General features: G+C 39.4%; 1 protein-coding gene across 1 annotated transcript; it reads right to left on the bottom strand.

The window, feature by feature from the left end:
- Positions 1 to 7,421: 7,421 nt before the first annotated feature.
- On the bottom strand, positions 7,422 to 20,211 carry vbp1 (von Hippel-Lindau binding protein 1). Its single transcript, XM_052021311.1, has 6 exons — positions 20,065 to 20,211; positions 17,218 to 17,342; positions 14,043 to 14,109; positions 12,497 to 12,595; positions 11,389 to 11,527; positions 7,422 to 7,932 (listed from the first exon to the last, which is right to left on the bottom strand). The coding sequence occupies exons 1-6, from the start codon at positions 20,143 to 20,145 to the stop codon at positions 7,862 to 7,864; spliced, it is 582 nt and encodes a 193-aa protein (XP_051877271.1). The 5' UTR covers positions 20,146 to 20,211; the 3' UTR covers positions 7,422 to 7,861.
- Between the last annotated feature and the right edge of the window lie 595 nt (positions 20,212 to 20,806).

Raw genomic sequence — 20,806 nt, 5'->3', positions numbered from 1 at the left:
AGCATGGACAAGTTGAGCTGAAGGGCCTGTTTCCATACTATATGACTCTATGAATCTCTATCCAGTCTTTCACTGTGGAGGACATCAGCAATATACCTGATAGTCAAGGGTCTCGGGATAGAACTGAGTTCAGTCAAGATTACTAGCGAGAAGGTGCTCGGGAAGCTAAATGGACTAAGAACAGATAAGTCTCCCGGACCGGATGAAGTGCACCCTTGGGTTCTGAAGGAGGTGGCTTTAGAGATTGTGGAGGTATTAGTGATAATTTTCCAAGTATCAATAGACTCTGGCATGGTTCCAAAGGACTGGAAGGTCACAAATGTAGTTCCACTGTATAAGAAAGGTGGGAAGCAGCAAAGGAAATTACGGACCAACTAGTTTGACATCAGTGGTTGGAAAGTTATTGGAATTGATCCTCAAGGATGAGCTGAAGGAATACCTAGAGGTGCAAGACAAGATAGGTCCAAGCCAGCATGGTTTCATGAAGGGAAGATCCTGCCTGACCAACCTATTGGAGTTTTTTTGAGGAAATCTCAGGTAGGGTGGATAAGGGAGAGGCTGTGGATGTTGTGTATTTAGATTTTCAAAGGCCTTCGACAAGGTGCCACACAAGAGACTGATTAATAAGATGAGAGCTCATGGAATTACAGGAAGGATATTAGAATGGGTGGAGCATTGGCTGATAGTCAGAAAGCAAAGGGTGGGTGTTGGGGCCACTTTTTACAGTGTACATCATTGATTTAGAGTATGGAGTAAATGGTTTTGTGGCTATGTTTGCAGATGACACCAAGAAAGGTGGAGGAGTAGGGAATATTGAAGAAACAGGAAGGTTGCAGAGAGACTTAGTTTAGGAGCATGGGCAATGAAATGGCAGATGAGATTCAATGTTGAGAAATGTGCGGTTGTACACTTTGGTAGAAGAAATAAATGGGCAGATTATTATCTAGATGGGGAGAAAATTCAAAGTACAGAAGTGCAAAGGGACTTGGGGGTCCTTGTACAGGATATCCTAAAGGTTAACCACCAGGTTGGATTGGCGGTAAAAAAAAGCGAATGCTATGTTGGCATTCATTTCAGGAGGTATAACGTATAAAAGTAAGTAAGTCTTGATGAGGCTCTATGGGGCACTGGTGAGACCTCATTTGGAATACTGTGTGCAGTTTTGGGCCCCTTATCTTAGGAGGATGTACTAATGTTGGAGAGGGTTCAGAGAAGATTTACGAGGATGATTCCCGGGATGAAAGGGTTTACATACGATGAGTGTTTGTCGGCTCTTGGACTGTACTCACTGGAGTACAGAAGAATGAGAGGGGACCTCAGAAACATTTCGAACGTTGAAAGTACTGGACAGAGTAGATGTGGCTAAGCTGTTTCCCTTGGTGGGTGAGTCCAGGACTAGAGGGCACAGTCTTAGAATTAGAGGGTACCTGTTTAGAACAGAAATGAGGAGAAATTTCTTTAGCCAGAGGGTCGTGGATTTATGGAATTCTTTGCCACATACAGCTGTGGAGGCCCGATCACTGGGAGTGTGTTTGAGGAGATTGATAGGTATCTAATTAGCCAAGGTATCAAGGGATATGGGGCCGGAAATTGGGGCTAGATAAGAATAGTTTAGTTTAGCTCATGAAGCACACTCAATGGGCCGAATGGCCTACTTCTGCTCCTTTGTTTTGTGATCTTTCTTGATAACTCAAGCCCTCCAGTCCTGGCAACATCCTTGTGAATCTTTTCTGCACCTTTTCCAGCTTCACGACATCCTTCCTACACCCAGGCAACCAGAACTGCGCACAATATTCCAAATGTAGTCTTACCAATGTCGTGTACAGCTGTAACATGACGTCCCAACTCTTGTACTCAATGCCCTGATCAATTAAAGGTACAATATATTAATAACAGAATCAAGATTATATTTTATAATTATCCAAAATTAATTAGCAAAAGTATTTGTGATGAGAAAGGAGTGTTGGTATTTCTGTAATGCATTCAATACCAGTGTTCTCAGTATGCTGCTGCTTCAAGAAATGCTACTTGACCCAGGGGCAGCACAAACAAAGTAGATAACTAAAGGAAGGAAACATTTGGGAAAATGATAAGAACAGTTAATGAATAGATATTAAGGTGACACAGATACTGACCGGGAAAAAAAAACTATGTACGAGTTAAAAGGGCCTTGGCCAGAATGAATGGAAAGAAAGAAAGAAATTGGCAAATAGGAGTGCAAACCAGGGTAGAGAAAGGTCAAATCAAGGGAGGTGGCGGGGGGGGAAGATAGAGATAAGATCAAATTTTAAACTAAACAGTAATATCATGTCAGGATAAAAATAATATAGATATTATCTAATTAAAAAAAGGTATGAGTGAAGGAATGAGAGAAAATACAACAGGTTGTACTATACTGACAACAATGTAGTAGCTCTTATAGATCACCTGCTATCCAATGTGTCACCCTCATGACATCACATTCTGGATGAGCAAAAACACCTTCTAACTAATTACTGTGAAGACCACAGCAATAGTGTTAGTAACCACCACAAATTCCATTACTCTTCCTGGATATCGTTAAAGGCTCAGCCAGATTGCTTCAAAATGAGCTTTCAGCAACGTACCTACACTTCCACCAAGGCCACCTACTTTCATTTATCTCACCTCATTTGCTTCCAAAGTCCTCAAATATATATTTTACTGCCTCAACAACTGCAATGGGTTCCAAGCCAATGCACCATCCTCTAAGTTCTGACTCATCCCCAAATTCTTCCCCTCGTGCTTAATTAGCACAAAATCCAGTTCAGCCAACACCTCTGTGCTGTATGACCTTCATTGACTTTTACAAAATCTTGATTTTGTAGTCAAGCACTTTATGATATAGCTCTCCCACTTCCTCTGCCCATCTTTGTAACCTGCTCCAGCCCTACAATCCTCCAAGATCTCAGTACTGCTCCAGTTCCAGCCTGTTGTATGTTCCTGATTTTCACCGCAAACTGGCAGTCGTGCTTCAGCTGTTCAGACCCCTAGCTCCAGACTTTACTCCCTAAACCTCGCTACCTTAAACCTAGAAGTGAGCTATTACTCATTTCTCCTATTATCTTATGTGGTTTAGTGTGAAACTGACTGATAATACACTGCAACATTAATTGTGCTTGATCAATGAAAGTTGCTGTTGCAGTGTTAAAGATGAAGATCAGATGGGATGACTTATTATTCAAGACTTTTAAAGATTAAAAGGCACTTGGACACTTGTATGGACCAAATAGGACTAGCTTAGATGGACATCTTGGTCGGCAGGGATGAGTTGAGCTGAAGGGTCTGTTTAGGTGCTGTATTACTCTATAACTCTAAGACTCTCATGGTTCAAGCTGCATACAGAAGATTGTATGAGTTTCATTTGGTCCTTCTGTTGAATAAACAATAACCCTACAGCACTGCTTAACTCTACTGAATAAAACAAGAAATCCATACAGTAAAATCTGCAAACCCCCCATTCAAAAATGTAGCATGCAATCACACTAAATTATTCTAATCATGCTGAATAAACAAGAATACCAGTTTAAATAACCCATTTCCAAATAGTTCCAAAATTGCAATTGATGCCACAAACAGCTCCTTAAACTGCAAAAATAAGCAAGCTGCAAAAAAATGTCTTAAGGCTTTGAAACATTAGGATATTTCAAATACTCTGGGACAATTACCTTCAGTTATTAAAACTTCTGTTTCTACCTTCTCCTTGCATACAGTTCAGTGATTTTCCTTCCTCTTCATTACCAGCTGCAAAAATCCAATGCCACCATCTATTAATATCGTTGACTAACCTTTCTAAATTGATCTGCGGATAGCAAATTAGACGAGACCAGCACGTAAATTCTGGTTATCCATGAAAATTGGTCTTGTCCCGTCACTCAAGGCAATGTTTGGTGCACATCACCATGCTGTGTCACAATACCTTCTGTGGTCCTATTGTCTCTTGTAACCTATTGGGCTGAACTGTAAAGATGCATCATAGATTGGTCCTCTAAAATATTTCTGAAATGCAACTAATACTGTATCTTGTGTCTTTTTTTCCAAAAATGTAGTAGATCATGTATATGGACATTTCTGGTTTATTGTACATTCCTACTTGCCCCTGAACCGAGGAGGCAGTTAAGAGTTAAACTGCATTGGAGCAACACATAGGTCAGACCAGGTAAGGATGGCAGATTTACTTTCCTAAGACAGTAATGAACCAGGTAGGTTTTCACAACAATCCATGTTAGTTTCGTTGCTACAATTACTGAGACTAGCTTTACTTCCAGATTTACTTAATTACTTGAATTTAAGCTTCCTAATTGTCATATGGCATGGAAATGATGCAAGTTTTCCTGAGATATACAAGCATTGTCTATAATCTGAAGCACAAGACTGAGAGTACATGCACCAGTTTAATTCTTGACTTTCCAGGGTCAGGCCAAGCCAATTCAGAACATCATTTAACTGAGTCCCAACTTCTACCCTAACCTGGCAGCAAGTGAGAGCAGGGTGATTACGAAATTAAGGAATCAAACTATCTTTTTCCATGTATAAACTAAATTTATGGACTGTGAGAAGCTGATTTTTTTTGTCACAAGCATCCCATTAATATCAGCTCAAGGTACAAACTACTGTACATGGGGACAGTGCTGGTAAATAGCACTGAAGACCAATCATGATAATGAATGGCAGAGCAGTGAAGGACGGGATGGTCTACTCCTACTCTTATTTCTTAAATCATTTTGTGTTTTGGCTCATCATTAGTATTGATGTCAATGGAAATTTCCCATTGAGGGAAAAAATATGCCTGGGAGATTAGGCTGTACGCACAATTGCCCATTCTCCCCTGCCTGAACCTAGAAACCAAGGTGACCAAATTTCTCTATGACAAGTTATTAGATTAATCAATTTTTCTTTCTTTTCTGTATGTTAACACCTGGAAAGGTGGCACACACTGTGTTTATAGAGATCACCCCACTAACTAGTGATGTGTTCAAGGGGACTGGATCAGCAGGGCACTAAATGCAGAGATATGTCACCTACTTCAAAGGGAATTGTAGTTATACACAGCATAGGTTGACATTGCCAATGATACCACTATCCTGCTGTAACTCTTGCTTCCACATCCTTGCAAGCATTCTACAGTATGGAGGTAGTGCTGGGTAGGAAACTCTTATATTTAACTATCTCATACAGCACCATCCCCACTTCAACAACCATCAGTTTCAGTAAACCTAGTGCAGTGGATTAGGGTATGCTTAAAAACTGATGCCAGGCACATCAGGTAATCAGAGCACATCTCAGAATTTGGAAGTCAAACTGCAAAAGCAGAAGGATTAAAATGGAGAATGAAACGCAGTGTCCCATGGACAGCAAAACAATACAGAAACAAATGTCCGGGATTCCTCTCTTCCACGTCACAAAACACAGAACTCCTGATCCAACCGATTTTCTTGAAGGCACATTAAATATTAAGGCAATGCTCTACATGGAAGAAACAGGGTGAGAGTACAAATGCATAAAAACAGAAGTTTAAAATACACTTTTAACCTAACACTACTGAACTGGCCATCTAAATGTGACTTGTCTTAGTAGGAAGTAGCAGAAAAAGTTAGATGATCAGAAACCTAAAGGTAAGCTTTGAACAAAGGAGCTGGTACCAAGGATTTTTAGAAGTTCAGAGTACAGTGGTGTGGTAACTGAAGGCTCACTCATAATGACCAAACTTTGGAATGTGTATAAAAGTTGTTACCTTTGAAATCTCTTGCACATTGTATCCTGGGATATTTGAAGTACCAGAGTAGGTTTGTGATATGTAATGTCTGCTTACATCATCGATGATCCTATCTTCCAGGAACCTGATTGCTTCATCCTCCAGTACAGGAGAGACTTACAATTTTGAGGATACAAAAAGGCATGTACTCTGGAGTCAGCTTGTCCAAAATGTACACAAGTTACAGAAAATAAGATCATACACAGGCTAAAAAGAAATAAAAAATAATCTTATATGCATCATATATTTTCATCTTTAGTTCACAATTCAAATCTTGGAGAGCAAGTCAGCTTTTCCTCAGTGATGGGGAGGCTATTGGAAGCAATGTTCTGGAGAAATCACATGGACAGGTGGAAAGTTAGCACTATTTGTTAGGGGAAAGTTGTGTACGAGTGATTTTACTGAACTTTTCTCAGATGAGGTAACAGTAGAAAGGATGAGGCCAGTGCATTTGATATTTGTATTGATTTTCAAAAGGCATTTGATAAAAATATTGAACATTGAACTCCCTGGAAAGAAAAGGGAGAAAGAACAGCATGGATACAAAATAATCTGCAGGATAAAAGTAGAGTTCTTGTGGATGGCTGCTTTTCAAATTGGAATGGGTTATATAAGAAAGCTCCCCATGTTCAATAATAATGACTAGTTCTGAAATATGTCAATGACTTGGATATAGAGTGGGGTGTAGACCAAAATTTTAAAATCTAAATTTAACATGAAAAGTGAACAGATAAAATTCAATACAGAAAAGTGAGAGGTGACAATTTTATAGGGATTAAGGAGAGAAAATACTGACTACATGGTACAAATTTTAAAACAAAGACTTGCAGGAGTTGGTTCACAAAACTTTGAGGGTGGCAACAGGTTAACAGAACAGTCAGTGAAACTAACAAGGGGTAAAAGCCATTAAAGTACTGCCAAACACCAGTTCTGCTCCAGCTAGAGTATCACGTTTAATTCTGAGTGCTGCATTTTAGGAAGGATGCAAAGGCAGAGGAACTAAAAAGTTACATTAACAGACTAGAGAAGCAGAAGCTGTTTCCCTGAAGCAGAGGATTTTCTAAAAAGAATGGAGTACATAAACAGAAATTGCCTTTACAGCACTAGGGTCAGTAACTAGGTGATATGAAGAACCTTTGGTTTACAGGATGAGCGATTAGGATTTGAAATGCACTGTTAGGGTAGTGGAAAAAATTCCAGTAGTAGCTTTCAAAATGGAATTGGACATACACCAAAGATTTGGGGAAAAGAGGTAGGATGTGGGACTAACCTGGCTGGTTTTCAATAGAAGTTGGTGCCGACTTAATGGGTCAAAGAGTGTCCTTGTCTACTACATAATGATCCAATTGGCAGTACAGTCATTTAAACCGGAAGACATCATCTATTGGGTGTAAGGGAACAGAACAAAAGTGCACTATCTAGCAATCTTAAAGACCACAAGAGTCGATAAAATCGTAAAAATCTTGAATTTCTCCAAGTTCAGAACTATGATTTTCCTCACCACCTAACCTATGCCATTATGACCTGAGAACATTTAATCCATTCACTGAGTGCTTGAAGTGGATAATGCTGCTCTTCCCCAGCTGTGATTGTCTTCACCTCCAGTACAAAACTTTGCACAGGAATAAGTTAAATACTACAGGAGCACTTATTTTGTTCTGTTCAGCAGTTTATTAACATCTCATGATAGAACCATACAAAATCTTTACAGGTATTGTATCACAGCAAGAATTTGTTGCATGGATACACAAGGTGTCTAATGTGCCTGTTTGACTGGGCTGCAGGAATGCTGCAAGTGCGGCTTGCAGTGAAAACTGGCAACGATACATCTTGAACCTGTACTCTGTAACAATCTTTTCCATTACCACAAATGCCATATAAGCATGCAATAAATCAGTGTGTCTACATATTCGTAGTTTTAGTCTCTCATCTGCTCCTGCGTCTAACATTCAAATTTTCTGCATTTTCCAAAGACTAAAATAACTCCAGCTTTCCAAACGCAAATGTTGCCAAATTGGTGGGAATTCTTTTTTAAGAAAACAAAGGTGAGTTTGGTAGTTAAACTGTGTAAAAATGTGCTTTGGTGAGCTATGCACTGCTTTTTGAGGCTGCTTCGGAACTTCTCCTTTTAACGTCCCAGTTATACACTCTTGCCATATCTAAAATTCAATCAATTAAGGAGAAATCAGATACATTATAGTGGGTGCAACGCTAGTAACTCCCATATACCAGCAGTTTTCCTGTTAATAGAAAAAATGTTATAGAAAGAACAGTTCTCTAAGTGGCTTCAGTAGACCTATGCTTGACCTTGATGGCGAGTATGGCAAAGTAACAGTTGAAGTGCTACATGATACACTATGAATTTAAATTCAATTGGAATAAGACATCATGAAAACTGATTATGAAACATGAGTGCAAGTACACAAGTTATCCACTCGAGCGAAGTGACTGTCAACTATCTGGTCTGGTCTACCAGTGTTTATTCCTACATTATGCATTTGATAGGTTTCAGAGGTTGCTCTGTTGACTGGAAGGTCTCTTGAAGTTTGGTTGGCCTACTTAATGATTATCATTGTGATATTCCACATCCTTCAACAGGAAGTGAATGATGCAGCCACTAGATCGAACCTTCCTTTGACTGTGAATGCAGTAATATGGATCGGACAATGGATCATCATACCCCATCATTGATACAAATTTGCTAGGAGATATATTTGAGATAAGCTTCCAAAAGCCATTGCAGCTACGAAACTGGGTTTGAGGCTTGAAAATGATGCCCCAGGCATATGCAAGATGAAGATACAACTGGCATTTAATGTCTCCAGCAAAACTTCTGCACTGTTTGCCAACTAGGACCATCTCTTGGTATGGACCCCATCTAAGCTCCTTCAAACCAATGGGCCCAGATGGAGACACAACCGATCTAAACATCCATCAGATCTGGCTGAAGAGCATCATGCCCTATCATGCTCTCTTTATTTCACAACAATCTTCCTACCCCTACTCTATGACTATTCTATAGAACTACAGAAACTCCTGACAGATTTGTGGAATTTCTTCCTAGCTTGCCTTATGCCCTCTCCTAGATCACCTCATTCTTGAGACCCACCTTTTATTCCCTTACCCCATCCAACTAAATTGCTGACCACCCACCTTTCCTTCCTGCCCCCATAGCATGGTAACTTTTTAAATAGCAACATAGAAAATGCTTGATAAGCAAAGAATGCTAGCCAATTTGCCATCCATCATCTGCAGACCTGTATAGTACAACAAGAATGAAGTTGTTGACTAATTGTAGCAAATCAATTAGTCCTCAACAGAGAAGGAAAAAGTGAAATGGGGAAACCATGGGTCTTTCTAAGCTGTCTAGACATACTGAAATATATCATAAACCATTATCTTCTCTCAAAAAAAATCTAACTTACTTGTGGAAGAATCAATACCATCTCCTTTCATACTCCAAAGGTTCTTTCCAAAGACTATCCCACTTCTTCACTGACAAATTGTTCTACAGATTAGTTATAAATCACCCCAATTCAAATTCAGGTAGTGCCTTATGGGCATCTTTACAATGCTGCAAGTATCACGTAGCTCTGATCTTATCAAAGCTTTGATGCTGAAACAGTAGCAAGAACTAAATGCTTGGGGAAATAGACATACTAGTTGTTCCTGACATTAAGGAATCATTCGTTATATCTGAATATAATATTTCATCTCCTGGAAAATTGCAGTCAAAAGCTTCTCTCATGAGCTTTAATCCTGTCAGCAATGCACCCAGGAACATTTCAGTGAACTGAGCTGATGTCAGGTTTCTCCATGACTTCAATGCATTTAAATGGATTGCCAACATTATCTATGGTCAAGAATGAACAAGTGCACAACTAACTAAATTACAGTAAAACTCCAGTCTTCCACCATCTAAAAATCCTGAGAGTTTGCCACATGGCTCACCGGGTGCTGATCCCCCACTACTTTTCACTCACCAGAGCCACAGTTTCCATGCTCCCTTAAAATCTACGTATTTCCATTTCCCACACTCCCTTGAAATTTACTGAGTACAAGGTTCACTGAAAGAGTTATTACTTTACTATAAAATAAAGTGAATTTAAAGTGTGCTGCAACATTAATATAATATCAGATTGTCCAAAAAAATCTGCTCATCCAGCACCAAAGTTCTGAATGTGCTGGATTAACAGATTTATTTAGCCACCTGCCATTATTGAATGTAGTGAAATCTGGATGCAAATCATTCTCTGCCAAGCATTAATCCTGGTAGTAAAAAACAAACAAAAACAAAAGGGCAATGCCAGAGCGGATGTGTGCTCACGATTCAATAGCATGAAAACATCCCCTATCGAGCCTGGACTTCCACTGATATTAAACCGGATACACATTTTCCTTTTGAAAGGGGGGCATAAAATGTTTTGAAATTAATTAAAATCATATTCAAAACAAGTCTTTTCCAGGGCACTGAATTACTCAGACTACATTATGGGCCATCTTCCTGAAAAACTCTAAGTAGTGGAAAATGGGATGACATGTTTAGAGAGGAATAAGTATTATTCTATAAAGCATGAATGTAATTGGTCCACTTTGGTACTTGCCAACAGTTACATCCACAGAGCGACTGATCTTGCTAAGTAAATAATATTCATATACCACGTCTCTTCTTCCAAGCTGAGGAGCCAGAATGGCAAAAACGTCTGACAAGGCAGAACAAATTTAGATACATTATTTCATATATGTGCAGGTGCAGAACATGCAGTAATCCTGTTAAATTCCTACTAGCACGGCTCACACCTCCAAACAATAATTGTAAATATTTATGTCATTTCCATCCAGCCCAGAAACAGGCCCTTTGGCCCAGAGTCCACATCAACCAACAGAATATGCAACCCCATTTACACCAATCCCCACTGTACTTTCCCTACTTTCCCCTCAACTACTCCCAGATTCTGCCCCTCACCTACACACCAGGGCAATTTACAATGGCTAATTAACCTGTACATTTTTGGGATATGAAAAGAAATGGGTGTTCTCAGAGGAAACCCATGCCATCACAGGGAGAACAAGAAAACTCTACACAGAGAGCAATGAGAGTCAAGATTGAACCCAGGATCACAGGAGCTGTGAGATAACTGCTCTAGTGGCTGTGCCACTCAATTTTCAAAGCAGTTAGACACTATTTTTCAAATGAACTCAAAGGCATTTCAGCAATATGTAGCAATTTCAGCAAGATGGTCCATGTATTTGCCACTATTTAAAAAAATATATATTAATATCAGAATACACAACTCCATCAATTCCCTGGCCTATGAAATTGCTACTATGCTGATGTAACCATTTCCAATGCACTACTGGAACGAATCACATAGTAGGGCTAAGTACTATTTCTCTTGAGAAAGTGGAAAAAAAAATGGATGGCAATTCTGAAGAGAATTGCTGTGCACCTGCTATCTGTCAATTGCAGGACTAGATCAATTCTAAGTTGATTTTGGTTACTGATCATCAGTCAGTTTCTGACCTTTACGAGACAAATAATAAATGTTAACAGAAGTTTGACCAAAAACATTAAAGCATCTCAATGCTCAGTGCCAACTTGGTCTGAAGGATACTGACTTCTGTGGTGGTGAACTGATCACGAAGGAAATCCAGATCTTCTTCTAGCCCTTCCAGATTACGGGTTGCAGTTGTTAGATTCTTCTCAAGCAACGCTCGAGCTTCATCAATATCATATTCAAGCATTACATTAGCCTGCAGCAAGACAGAAATTTTTTTTTAACCAATTTTCTATTTGTTGCCATCTTCACCTCATTTACGCTTTTGTTTTTAAATAGTAAGACTTCAATAATGTGGTCTTGTCAATGATGTGATAGTGAAAGTGCACACAAATACACTACAAATTAATAAGTTCATTACCAATAACCAAGTTCTAAATACGTCACACATATTGCTCACTGCACCTTCCTCTACAATAATTTCCATGAATTTCCATCTCTGTCTTCCCTTTGTTCTACAATCTATAGTTTTGTTGAACCTACGATAAAGGATCGGTCACATCTTCTCTCTCATTCATTCATGTCTATCCTTGATTCTTCACCAAAGTTACTCAGCATTAAAAGAGAAAGGAACAGACAAACACCCATGAAAGTTGCCTGGCTCTGAATACACTTGAACTTTGCGACTCTTTACTCAACATATTGAATCGTCAACTTTATACAATGGACATGTTTATGAGAAAGGGTTGTGACCCAGTTATTAAAATATGAGTAAATTACTGAGCTAAGAAAACCTCATTAATTTGAATAAAGATACAAATGCTCTCCTTTTCAATAGTTAAGTAACCTAACTTGTTCTGTTTCAAAATTCATTGGTAAATTCTATCTGGCTATAGATTGGATCCTATTTCACATGAGGAGTAAAAACAAAAACTGTCCATTGTTAGAGATGTAATAGGATTCATCCTTAAGCTTTCCAGTTTTGGTTCATTGATCTGAAATGTTTCTCTCCACAGATGTTTTCTCGCCTGCTATATGTAGCATTTGCTTCTTTTATTTCAGTTTTTCAGCATTTGCAGCATTTTGCTTTTGTATACAGAAGGACAGTCTGCTTTGGAACACATATTGAAAATGCTTGATCCTGAAAATTTTAACAGCATGAGTATCCTTCTCACATGTAGCAGAAAAATAAATGCAGGAAGAGAATCTATAACTCTGAACTTACCCCCAACCATAAGCACACTTTATCCGTAGGAGGGACGGATGCTTTAGCATACAAATTGTCTGCCAGGAGAAACATAGTCTCCATTGGATCTGTGGCATCCTTTAAAATAAAAAGTAGAGGGCAGGCTCACAATCAAATAAACCAAGCAAATTCTCTCCCTCTCCCCTCGATATCATATTTATTACTCACAGAACCCCAAATATGGCTTCAGCAATCCATTTTGGCATTGAATGTTATGAAAATAGAAGAACTGCATTAGAGGTATGAAGTTGATTGAGGAATGAAACAAATAACGAAATAAAAACAGAAAATGTTGGAATGATTCAACAGATTAGGCTCTGTCTATGGAGAGAGACCAGAGTTAAAATTTCAGGTTGATGAAAGGTCATTAGCCTGAAATGTTAACATATTTCTCCTTCAACAGTTGTCTGACCTGTTGAGTATTTCTAGCATATCCTATTTGAATTTCAAAATTCTAGCACCCTGGTGTTTTGCTTTGTATTCAATATTGGAAATCAGGGTGAACCTCTTAGCTTAGTGTTCACTTTTTTGCCTCAGTTAATGATTTAAACTTGAAAAATGGGTTTAATATGGAAGGAATATTTCCTCTGGATGTAGCACCAATAAGGAGGAATTCAATTAAAGGTCATCAGAAAGAAAAATAAAAGTTAAGGGAAATTTAAGCAGAAGTGTTAAATCAAGGAATACTTTGCCACAGGAAAGTGGCAAAAATCTTTTACATCTCATAGTTGAACATTTCTATGAAAAGTAATTGTATCACTCTGGGGATGTTTACTTGCCTGTAATTATAAAGTAGAATAAAGACAATACAGAACCCTAGGAGAATGACAGGATAATAAATTCTGTAAACATGTAGGTAATTCTGGAAACTTGTTTCATTCTGTGGCTCAAACTTTTGCCTCCTCATGCTAGATCTCAGAGATCTGTGGAGTGGGTTGGGCATTGGTCATTCTAGCACAAGTAAAATCTAAATGCATTTTTTTTTAAACTTTATCAGTCCAAAGAGATCCTGTTGAGGGTAAACTCAGCAAAATTTTAATACTTTTCTGAAAATTCTCTATATCTGGAAACTTAATTACTTTTCTGTCCAAACAAAAGACTTATTTGACGAGGGGGTAATGCTGCAGTACAGCTAGTAGAATTGCTGCTTTACAGCTTTTGTGATCCAGGTTCAATCCTGACCTCTGCTGTTATCTGTGTGGAATTTGCATATTTTCCTGTCACAGCATAGGTTTCTTCCCACATTCTAAAGACGTGCAGGTCAGTAGGTTAATTGGCCATTGTAAATTGTTCCTAGTGTGTACGTGAGTGGTGGAATATGGAGAGGGTAGATGGGAATGTGTGGAGAGTAAAGTGGGATTAGTGCAAACCATCAGCATGAATGTGGAGGGCTGATGTGCCCGTTTCCATGCTGTATGACTATGACTAACCATGAACTAGAAAAATACAAAACAAACACCCAAGAGCAATGAACAAAAACAACTGTCAATTGGCCAGTTTTATGTGAAGCTCTGATGAGTTTTACCTTTTTCTTCTGCATGTGTTTTAAGATCTCTAATGTCTGTTTAATTTCTGGGATTTGACTTTTTAGCCTAGGAAAGAGAAGAAGCAAGTAATCATCCTCTGGCCGATAAACCATGCAATCGATAACCAATAAACCATGCAATCACTATTCATGGAAACATTCAACTCGCCATATAAAACCTGAGGTGCAAAAGATCTCCAGCTGAGGTATTAAACGAGGTCTGAACACAACCTAAGTACTTACACCAACAAGGGCTGGTATTTTGCAGACTGAATGCCATATATGTACCCCATAACCCCTCCACAAACAATATTCAGGATTTTCTCATGTCAAATATGTAGAAACACATTTCATATTTTCCTACGATGCAGAACCTGGTTATTTGGTCCATCGAGTCAGTGTCAGCTCTCAGAACAAACCAAATATTCACTTACTTCACTGTAAAGGCTATTCTTTGGGTTTGCATGCCATTACTTCCTATAAGGTGAAACCAAACAGCATAAATGGCAGTGATGCTTCACTCCCCGATCAGCTCAACGCCTTTTACGCATGCTTTGAAAGGGTGAATAATACTACATCTGTGCAAATCCCCACATCATCTGGCAACCCTGTGATCTCTGTCTCGGAGGCCGACGTCAGAACATCCTTCAAGAGGGTGAACCCTCGCAATGCATCAGGTTTCGATCGTGTACCTGGCCAGGTACTGAAAACCTGTGCTGACCAACTGGCTGGAGTGTTCAAGGACATCTTCAACCTCTCACTGCTGTGGTCTGAGGTTCCCACCTGCTTCAAAAGGGCAGCAATGATACCGGTGCTCAAGAAGAGCAGGGTGAGCTGCCTCAACAACTATCTCCTAGTAGCACTCACATCTACTGTGATGAAGTGCTTGGAGAGGTTGGCTATGGCTAGAATTAAGTTTTGCCTGAGTACGGACTTAGACTCACTGCAATTTGCCTAGCACCACAACAGGTCTATAGGGATGCAATCTCACTGGCTCTCCACTCTGCTCTGGAGCACCTAGACAACAGCAAAACATACATCAGGCTGCTGTTTATTGACTACAGTTTGGCATTCAACACCATCATCCCCTCAGTACTAATCAACAAGCTTCAAAACATGGGTCTCTGTACCTCCCTCTGCAACTGAACACAGTCAATGCAGATCGGTAATAACATCTCCTCCTTGTTGACAATCAACACAGGCACATCAAGGATGTGTGCTTAGCCCACTGCTCTACTCTCTTTACACTCATGACTGCGAGGCTAAGCACAGCTCAAACGCCATCTATAAATTCGCAGATGACCACTCTTGTTGGTAAAGTCTCAGATGGCGACAAGGAGGCGTACAGGAGTGAGATGGTTCAGCTGGTTGAGGGATGTCGCAACAACAACCTTGCACTCAACGTCAGCAAGACCAAGGAATAGATTGTGGACTTTAGGAAGGGGAAGTCGGAAGAACACACACCAGTCCTCATTGAGGGGTCAGCAGTGGAAAGGGTGAGCAGCTTCAAGTTCCTGGGCGACAACATCTTGGAAGATCTATCCTGGGCCCAGCACATTGATGCGATCATGAAGGCAGCACACCAGCGGCTCTACTTCATCAGAAGTTTGAGGAGATTGGGTATGCCACCAAAGACTCTTGAAAATTTCTATAGATTTACGGTGGAGAGCATTCTGACTGGTTGCAACAGTCTTGTATGGAGATTCCAATGCCCAGGATCTCAAGAGGATGCAGAGGGTTGTAGATTCAGCCAGCTCCATCATGGGCACAACCCTCCCCACCATTGAGGACATCTTGAAGAAGTGGCATCCATCACTAAGGACCCATGCCATCAGGAACATGTCCTCTTCTTGTTACTACTATCAGGGAGGAGGTACAGGAGCCTGAAGACCCACACAATGATTTAGGAACAGCTTCTTCCTTTCCACCATCAGATTTCTGAAGGGTCCATGCACACTACTTTGTTATTCCTTTTTTTTTTGCACTATTTATTTACTTTGTAATTTATAGTAACTTTTTATATCTTTACATTGTACTGCTGCTGCAAAACAACAAACTTCACGACATACAAGTCAGTGATAATAAACCTGATTCTGATTCTCTCACAGACGTCCATCAACTCTACTCTGGTTCAATAACCACACACCTACACTAAGGGTAATTTTACAGTAACCGGTTAACCTCCTAGCACGTCTTTGGGACGTGACAGGAAAGCAGAAGACACTCACGTGGTCACAGGAGGAACAAGCAAACTCCACAGAGACTGCACTGCAGGCCAGGATCTGACCCTGAATGCAAGAGCTGTGAGACAGCAGTGGTAACTGCTACGCTACTGTGCCACTGATACTGTTCTCAATTTATTGCTACAAATACAGCTACGATAGGATTCTGATAGGCTGGTTTGCCCACATTATAACATTTTTTTTTGAAATTCAGAACTAAAAAAAAGTGGCATTGATCTTTCACTGATCTAACAGATTCAACACTTGAGCATTTCAGAAAGTTTGTAAGTAACTGTTTTCTACAAATAACAATAACTGAATTTTTCTACCAGTTAGTGGTAAGCTCAATAGTTCAAAAATACCAGCTGCACAATTATATTCTGTCCAAATGTGCATAGGTAGCATATTTTTCTTGGCTCTGGGCATATCAGTAAAGGTCAGTTTGAAGTTATTTAAATGCTACCAGATACTTTAATACACAAGTAATTTAGTCCCTTTTATATTTAAAGGGAATAAAACTGAAGGGTAAATTACCCATTAAAAACAATGTACAATGAATAAAATTAGTGATTTTCAACTGGAATACAAAGAAACAGACCAAGAATGGCAGAATAAATGTAATAAAAACAATGTGATCTTATCGGTCCTTGGAAACATAGCTAATTTTTCTGTTTATGGGAAAACAGGTGGAATTTCAGAATGCAATTGCCAAAACAGTTGTAAAAAAAATTCTAGTACCCCTTCTAATAAAAATATTTAATCTATGCAGTCATTGTACATTAGAAGTTCTGGCAATGATGTTTAATCTTGAGAAATATTTCCATAAAAAGCGCCAGAATCATTTGCGTGCTTTTCCTCAACTGCAAGATAACTTATTTTTTAAAAAATAAATGCCATATACATAACTAATCTGGTTAAACAACTTTTTGCTGCCTGACAATTTGACCTCTCACCTTCTCTTTTTTTGCGATAGATTCAGTTCCATGAATTTGTATTTTTGGTACTGTTCATCTAGTCTTCTCAACACAAGGTCTGCTGTCTCATTTCCGGGTTGCTTCATAAATGCAATAACATCTTCCTGGGAGACAAAAGATTAGGGAATAAAAATATTCAGATTAACATGAATTTAAAAGAAATGAAGACCAATTCTTTCCCATTAAGTAAAGGGGAAAGAACCAAAGGTGAATAATTGAGTTATGCAGTCAGGAAAACTTAATTTTGACTCTGTTGTACCGAGTTGGCTCTGACAGAGGTGGAGTAACTACAATCGCCATCAGCATCACAGCACGTGGATAACATCTATGAGGACTTCAACTCACAATGTGTTATCCAGCAGCTTACTGGAAGGGCAGAGGGTGAGGGCAGGCTTTAGACTAGTGTGATCACTTTTCTGTGATCGAATAACCTGATGACCAACATTGCCTAACTTTATGCATACATAAGACACTGACACAAAAATAAAATTGTTACGTCTCCAATATACTGTTGGTTGCTATATATAACAATAATTCACAGCCAACTAGTCAGGAGGAGAAGGCTGGTCATTTAAGAAACAAATGGATTTAATAAAGGTTACATTGCCTCAATTCCTGCAATTTTTTTTGTGACTCTAATAATATACACTGCAGAAATACATGACAGAAGAGTAGCAGGCAGATTTTGAGAGTTATAACTAATAAAAGAGAACACTTAATTTTTTTTTAAATACTAAGAATTTTAAAGTGGTGTTTAGCAAAAAGCAATGGCTGTACAAGTGATTACAAAACATTTAGTATTACATCACTGAACATCATTTAGAACACCAAGTCTTCTAACCTTTCCCCAGTGAAGTAAATCAACTTAATAGCAAATCATATATCATGTGTTTTTCAGAACGGTTAAACAAAAAAAATTGACAAACCGCAACTACATTTAGACAGCTGGTGTGGTAAATAAATGAGAAAAATTTACACAGAAATTGAAGATCAATAAAATGACATAGAATTACATGGACAATGCAGCAATGAAGCTAGTCATTTAGCCCATATCAGTCTAAGCCAATGTCTATACACCACTGGAACTAATACGTTGACAACATGAATGCAGATTTTTTAAAACCACATTTTAGACAGATCTCTTGGTGAGTCACACATTTTATAAATTATTACAAAAATATTGAGTAATCGTCCCATAAACACCTGACATTTAATCATTAACCCACCAATCCATTAGATCCATCAGAAGGCTCTTTGGATATATTTTATATTTTGGCCTACTATAACAATGGATTTGACACACTTTTGATGACATGCTCCACTCCCACCAGTTCCCTTGATCCAAGAACAAGCAACTATGCTGTCATAAAACCCAGCTGTATATCACAGATGCGTAAAAATTTTGATCAAATTAATCTGAGAACAAATCCAGTATTTTCTGTTCTTGCCATAAATTTCACTCAATCATCATTGGCATCACATCCTTTACCACCATTTGCTTCCACTGACACAGGCCACCCAACACATTGCTCACCTCCATTCCAATCTCACCCCACCTTCTCTTAAAGTTCTCACTTTCAGGCACACTTATTCCAATGTATTGTTATTAGCCTATCCTATACGACACCTTATCAAAATAACGCCAACTGCTTTTGTTGAATGGCATTAACTCATTGCAACTAACACACACAAAACTTTTCACTTTCAAATATCTCCATGATCATAATTCCTGCTCTCTGCACCCTTCCTATTAATTTACTAGCATACATCTTAGTACTCTTCAGCAGTTTTCTCTCTCTGCCCCTTTTGCTAATCCACTTCTCTACCCATAGCAGAACTTTCAGCTTCTCCACCCCGTTTTCTGGAACACTGCACTTGATATATCCATCCTCCCAATCTGACCAAAGTCAACCTTTTCAAACAAGGTATTGACCAGGAATCCTCATCTTTTCATCCTTTACTATCAAGTTTTTCTACGTGTGGTCCAACTTGGCATACTTTCTATATACAAATTGCATAGAAGCTATTCAATCACAAACTGGGGTACCCAGGAAGATGGTGTGCAAATAATACTCAAAAGCAAAACATTAAACAGTAATCTATGAATCATGTGCTCTCCCAACAACCTCCCACTATCACTATACCAGTTTTCTTAAAAAGTGCAGAAATTGATCAATTCACCCTTCCTTGGATAATTCTCATCCTTCAAGCAAGATGTTTTTGTATATCCTTTCCGTCCACTCCCCCACCATTCTTTAAGTGACGATTCTACTAAGGAGATCAGCTCAAATCCCAGACATATCCAGTGTACCCAAATTAACTCCCTTCTCCGGGAAGGTGCAGACTCTGACATTGATATGCTTTTCTGCACACATCAGAGATCTTTCGATACCTCATCCAAACAACCCGAATGAGTGCGTGGAGAATATTTAAAAGGCACGGCCCTGTCCCCGTCTACATACACCCACTGAGAGTCATTGGATGGTCAACAGCAACCATACGAAAGCCTGGCAGATTTCATCCCTCTCAAGCTCACCGGAACTGAGGTATGGAGCCGGTCAGTTCAGGAATAGAACCTGGGACCTGCTCTTCAGTTTAGTTCAGAGGGCCATGTGGCTGGGGATAATTCAGTGCAAGGTGATATTGCCATGAAAGGCACCAGATGAACGTCCAACGCTGCAGCACCGGGAGGGCGAGGGGCGCCTCACTAACGCCAATCTCCATAGGGACAGAATCGCTGTCGCTCACAGGCCTCGGACACGCACTCCGAGGTTTCGACAGCTGCAAGCTGGTCCCACCCTGATCCCGACCCTCGGGGGCTCTTACCACAAAAACAGCCTGAGGAATGCCGAGGTGTTTGCGGCTCGGAGCCGCGTTGCTATCGCCGCTCCCACTGGTAGTCGCCATCTTGGGGGCACACTGACGTCGTTTGCGTGACGCAACCCAGGCGGCTCCAGCACGCAGGGCCCGCCCGTGCTTCAAGCCCATTGGCCTAATTCCTAGATCGCGGCGCTCCTGTCAATCATAAAAGGACTGCGCTTTATTGAAGCAACATGCAAGTAATACGGAACCGGTTATTTCCAATACACTGAACGCGTAAAGATACGTTAAGCCATCCCAACACAGTAAAAGGTGCATCACCCCAGTGGGCAACATGAGTGGCAACGGTGCTATGGTTTTTAAGAAAATGTTAACACTACTGAATGTATTGACCAAATGACACTAAGAATGTAAAAAGTTTTTGGACTTTTTCTTTGTATATATATTTTATAATGAATAAAGTTTATTTTGGAAATAAAAAGAAGACAATAGTCGACCAAAACAGCAAAGTGATTGGAAATAATCTGTTGACAAAAAAGTGTAAAGTTTAGTATCCCCCCAGTAAATAACTAACTCCAGAAAAGAATAACAATAATTGTTGTGAGTGGGATTTCTGTATCTTTCGCTGAATGAATTTATGAGGCATTTTCCAATTTAAAACTGAATAAAATATTGCATATACACAAGTCCAACTGACCTTTCAATTCTCACTGAGTAGCCCCTGGGGTTGAGGATAACTACACTTTTG

The sequence above is a fragment of the Pristis pectinata genome, chromosome 8, assembly GCF_009764475.1.
Source record: "Pristis pectinata isolate sPriPec2 chromosome 8, sPriPec2.1.pri, whole genome shotgun sequence".
In the NCBI taxonomy this organism is placed as follows: domain Eukaryota; kingdom Metazoa; phylum Chordata; class Chondrichthyes; order Rhinopristiformes; family Pristidae; genus Pristis; species Pristis pectinata.
The sequence above is the reverse complement of the archived record's forward strand: the minus strand, read 5'-3'. Positions and strand labels throughout refer to the sequence as shown.